This window comes from Capsicum annuum, chromosome 3, assembly GCF_002878395.1.
Source record: "Capsicum annuum cultivar UCD-10X-F1 chromosome 3, UCD10Xv1.1, whole genome shotgun sequence".
Lineage (NCBI taxonomy): Eukaryota > Viridiplantae > Streptophyta > Magnoliopsida > Solanales > Solanaceae > Capsicum > Capsicum annuum.
Window position 1 is genome coordinate 5,519,539 of NC_061113.1, and position 5,078 is coordinate 5,524,616.

Here is a 5,078-nt window from a genome sequence, read left to right on the forward strand (position 1 = left end):
CTCAGAAATAACCCCACAGATGGCTACTCTGCCCAGTGAGTTCATGTTTGACAATGCAGTTTCTAGCATCTTGCCTCCGACGTTGTCAACGTAGACGTCAATCCCTTTAGGGAAACACCTTTTGAGAGCTGATTTGAGGTTAGCTTCTAGTTTATAATTGAATGCATCGTCGAATCCAAGTTTCTCCTTAAGAAAATTTACCTTTTCTTGGCTACCAGCAGAGCCAGCAACATAACATCCAAGTAATTTAGCATACTGTCCTACTAAATGTCCTATTGAACCAGAAGCAGCAAACACTAAAACTTTCTCCCCTGGCTTCGGCTTGCACACTTTGAAGAATCCACCATAGGCAGCAAGTCCGCTGAATCCCAAAACTCCAACATGGTAAGACAAAGGAAACGCCAGACTAGGATCCAACTTATTCAACAGGGAACCTTCCTTTACTATACTGTACTCTCCCCAGGTAAGAAAGCCTGCTTCCAAATCATCTTTCTTGAAGTCGGGCCGATGAGAAACCAACATTCTTCCTACACCATAAGTGTCAATGACCTCTCCAGGAGTAATGGCATTTGCATATCTTATCGATGTTTGTGATGAACTTTGGCTCTTCATCCAGTTTATCTGATAGGGATCAATTGATACAAACAGGTTCTTGACAACCACCACCTTAGACTCTGGCTCAACTATAAGTGAGAGGTTTTCGACTTTTATCTCAAAGTCTGACTCTTCTGGTGCACCATTTATGCTGGCTTTTATTGCTACATACTTGTTCTTAACTTCCATCTTTGTAGGTACCTTTTGGCTTGGTACTATTATGAAAGGGGAAGAAAAAAGTGCAGAAGAATGTAATGTGACATGCATATATGGCTCAACTATTTTTAGGTCCTTATATACTGATTAGTTAGGCATTATTGGACCAGTTGGCTCACTGTTTTTTATTAGAAAAGGTCCATTAGATTAATGTAGCAGGCTGCAACATCAAATTAAAGAAATTGTAAAGGTCATAGATGTTTCATATATTGATGAGTTTGGTATCATGAGACCACATCAGTGGTGGATTCACGATTTAGGGATCGTGGGTGTCGGGGAGGTTCGAACACGGATATTGACCCCCAAGGCTTTAAGGTTCCGCCTGGAAACTATGCACTTAACTATCATCTTGGTTTCCAGCATTCTTTTTTAAATCCTATACCAATTTTTATACATTTCTTATATAATTATACCTAGTTTGCATCGTGTTAATGGATGCGGGGGTACTACAAAATTGCAGCCCCTTAGACCACTTAGCTCATTGTTCTTGTTTTTGAACATTTCCTCTAGATTTATGAGGTAGGTGAAACATCAAAATAATGAAAATGACAGTGCATGGAGATGTTTTATGCTGTCTCAACCAAGACAAAAACTGTCATTAGCAGCAAGATTATCACTATCGTTAAGTATCAATGCGTATAGAAATGGCTAAGAACAAGACAATTTAAACAGATTATCTTGTAACCCACTTATGTGTGTACGTAATTCAGTAACCTGTTGTGTGTGCGTGTGTTTTAAGAAATCTATTAAGTACTTGTGTGAGTTTAAGTAATATTCCCCGTCCATATAAATTATCACCTTGTAAGAAACTGATAGCCTTGACGGAATGTCTATGTTGTTTGATATCAATGTATTAGCACGATTTTGTGCAATCTGGCCGAAGTCAATGTAGCCGCGTGTGTATTAGCAAGGAAAATTTGCTAATACCTGCAGGGATTTTATTTCAAGAATTTAACACATCTGGATTTACTTTTTGTTGAGATTCAATTTGTTGATTTTCATCCTGTGTGAAAATTGAAATGAAACGTAGCGAAGATATCTCTAATTGTACATTTAGTGGAAACAATACGGGGGACAAATGTTAACTTTCATGCAGTCTGAACTTCAGATTACTTAACTACCTTTTATTTGTTCGTGTTCACTGCTTACAGCGTGAATTAAAGAACCTTCGACATTTTCAAATGTAGGGAAATGAGCTCCTTTTTTTGCTCAAACAAGGACAGCAACTTCTGTTTAGAACATGTTATAATGTTAGCTATGCCGGAGCTAGCTGTTCATGTGATGCTTTCTAGATCAACACTGCTTTTACTTGTCATAGGAGATGTCAATGAGGTTTTCTGTTAACTGTTCCGTATTATTGAACTTTCAGGAAGTGAAAACGCTGTGTTTGGAACAACCAAACTGCTATTCCACCCTCTGCCTACTATTGACAGTTCTTTTGTGATGTACTAATGTTATGACGATGTGCATGTGTTGATTATTGCCTCAGTTGTTGTAGTAAAAGTAGGAGCAATTGTTGGATATTATCCAACATTTTTTAGCCCTGTTCTCAACTTAGTTTAGTGGCTGATTTTTAGATGTTAGTGTTGTAGTTGTTTTGGATATTGCTGATCATGGAATCACGTACAAAGTAGTGGCTTAATTATAGGCTTTAGTTATTGCATTTTTTTTACTATTTAAGCACCACTTTAGATTAATGAAAAATCAACCTTTGTGCAGTAAATTATTTGTTCTCTTCTTTCTTTCTTAGTTTTCACTTCAAAGAGTTGAAGTTAACCTTACAACTCCAACAAATTGGTATCAAGAGATGTCTTCTTTAGGGACCTGCATTTGAGGGAAACATATCTTTCTCTTCTTGTTTTTTCTTCTATGGATTCAGAGACTCCTTTCACTGCACTAGCACCACCTGTCTTTAAAGGTGAAGGCTATCATGTCTAGGCAGCAAGAATGGAGGCATATATGGATGCAAACTGTAACACCCCACAAAATCGCGTGTCAAATTCAGCTCGTAAAGCTCCATGAAAGATCCCAAGACTTAGAAAATTTTGCTAAGTGTTCAAGATTCAATACTTAGTCTTATTTTAGACCTCCAAACTTTGGGGATTTATTTGGAGACTTTTCCGACGTTCGTTTTTCAATTTTCAAGTTGAGTTACGATCGGGAAAGATCGTAGTATATCTTGGGTGAGTTTCAGAATTTTTGGAGTAGAGTAAAGGCATGTTTGGGTGCCCAAAACAGAAGCCCCGGGCGATTAGCCCGCGCAGCCTGCTAACTCCAGTGCTTGCCCAGTTTTTTCAGCATTTCAGGGTCAATTTCAAATGATCATAACTCCCAATATATAATGAAATGTGAGAGCTTCTATATATCAATTGAAAGATCTTTGAGTCTTCTTTCCAATGAAATTAGTTTCATCCCATTTGGACATCTAAATAAAAAGTTGTGATCAATTTACTTCAGCCTTTCAGACAGTCAATTAGGGACGGACCACACCGAGATATCCTTGCAATCTAGAGCCACTAGAACTCTATAGAAATAGTGTTAAAGAAAGGCTCCTGTCGACCATGAGTTTTCAGCAGATGCAAGCTCAGTTCGTTCATGTATCATGTTTCAGGCTCAGTTATGTCCTCATGTTCCCGCTCATGCCTATTGAGTAATTAATCTCAGACTCATTGTTATTTCCAGTTCAACGTAACAGTCTTCCTTGAACTTACTCATTCACATGTTCAGATTTCAGTACCAAACTTGGTATTTAGTTCCATGCCCAGCTTTTAGTTCAAAACTTAGTATCTTTTACCATTGCATGTTCAGTCGCATGTTCACGAGCCAGTTCAGTCATGTATTCACGCATCAGTTATGCGTGATCAGCTTATCCACACTTTCAGTCATGTATTCATGTATCAGCTCAGCCATATAACCATGCATCAGATATACATGGATTCAGCTTATCAGTTATGCATCAGATATGCATTCCCATTTGAGAAACTCAGTTCATCAGAACACTCAGTCCTTCATTCATAAACCAGTTACCCATGCATCAGATGTGCATGTTCAATATAATATGCTCAGGTTTCAGTCATGTCAGTCATGAACCCATGTCTCAGTAGTGAATGTCTTGTACGTACTCCAGTTTATCATTTTTCCCCTCTCAGTCAGTCTCATTCGAGGACGAATATTCCCAAGGGGGAGATATTGTAATACCCCACAAAATCACGTGTCAAATTCAGCTCGTAAAGCTCCATGAAAGATCCCAAGACTTAGAAAATTTTGCTAAGTATTCAAGATTCAACACTTAGTTTTATTTTAGACCTCCAATTCAACGCTTAGTTTTATTTTAGACCTCCAAACTTTGGGGATTTATTTGGCGACCTTCCCGACGACCGTTTTTTAATTTATAAGTTGAGTTACGATCGGGAAAGATCGTAGTATATCCCGGGTGAGTTTAGTAATTTTTGGAGTAGCGTAAAGGCATGTTTGGGTGCCCAAAACAGAAGCCCCGGGCGATTAGCTCGCGCAGCCTGCTAACTCCAGTGCTTGCCCAATTTTTTCAGCATTTCAGGATCAACTTCAAATGATCATAACTCCCAATATATAATGAACTGTGAGAGCTTATATATGTCAATGGAAATATCTTTGAGTCTTCTTTCCAATGAAATTAGTTTCATCCCATTTGGACATCTAAATAAAAAGTTATGATCAATTTACTTCAGCCTTTCAGACAGTCAATTAGGGACAGATTTGACCTTAATTGTTCCTTAGGGGTATTTTGGTCATCTTCCACCCCTATATATACCCCAAACACGGGATTAAGGCTTATTTGCAGCAAAATATACTCCTCTTCTCAAAATCCTCTCAAGAACTCAAGCTAGGGTTTCAATTTGAAGACTCAAATCCCATCAATTAAAGAACATAACTCCTCATTTATCTTCAATATCAAAAGAAGGGTTTCTCTCAAGATCATAACCTATAACAAGAATCAAATCCTTCTTCAAGAATATATGATATTCAAGTTCTTCAAACTCAAGAGCCAATTTATTTTCTCTCAAAGGAACAAGAACCCTAGTCAAGGAATCAAGAACATGTCGAAGAATTTCTTCAAGAATCTTCCACCTAAGGTATGCGTAGTGTTCATCCACGGATTCCTTTCATCCATAGGAGTCCAAGAATCATGCTTTAAATACTATATTGTGATTGTCTTGTTGAGATATGATCATGTACATGTTGATGGTTGTTGTTTATGCTTCAAGATGTTAATTTAGGGTGATTCTCAT

The 5,078-nt window shown here is 37.9% G+C and overlaps 1 protein-coding gene across 1 annotated transcript in view; it reads right to left on the minus strand.

The window, feature by feature from the left end:
- LOC107864294 (NADP-dependent alkenal double bond reductase P2) overlaps positions 1-5,078 on the minus strand; it is a gene marked incomplete at its 3' end in the record, with an annotated part of 8,232 nt that continues 3,154 nt past the window's right edge. Inside the window, exon 2 of the mRNA XM_047408092.1 lies at positions 1-740. Within this exon, the coding sequence (XP_047264048.1) occupies positions 1-740 (740 nt within the window). The remainder of the gene's footprint in view (positions 741-5,078) is intronic.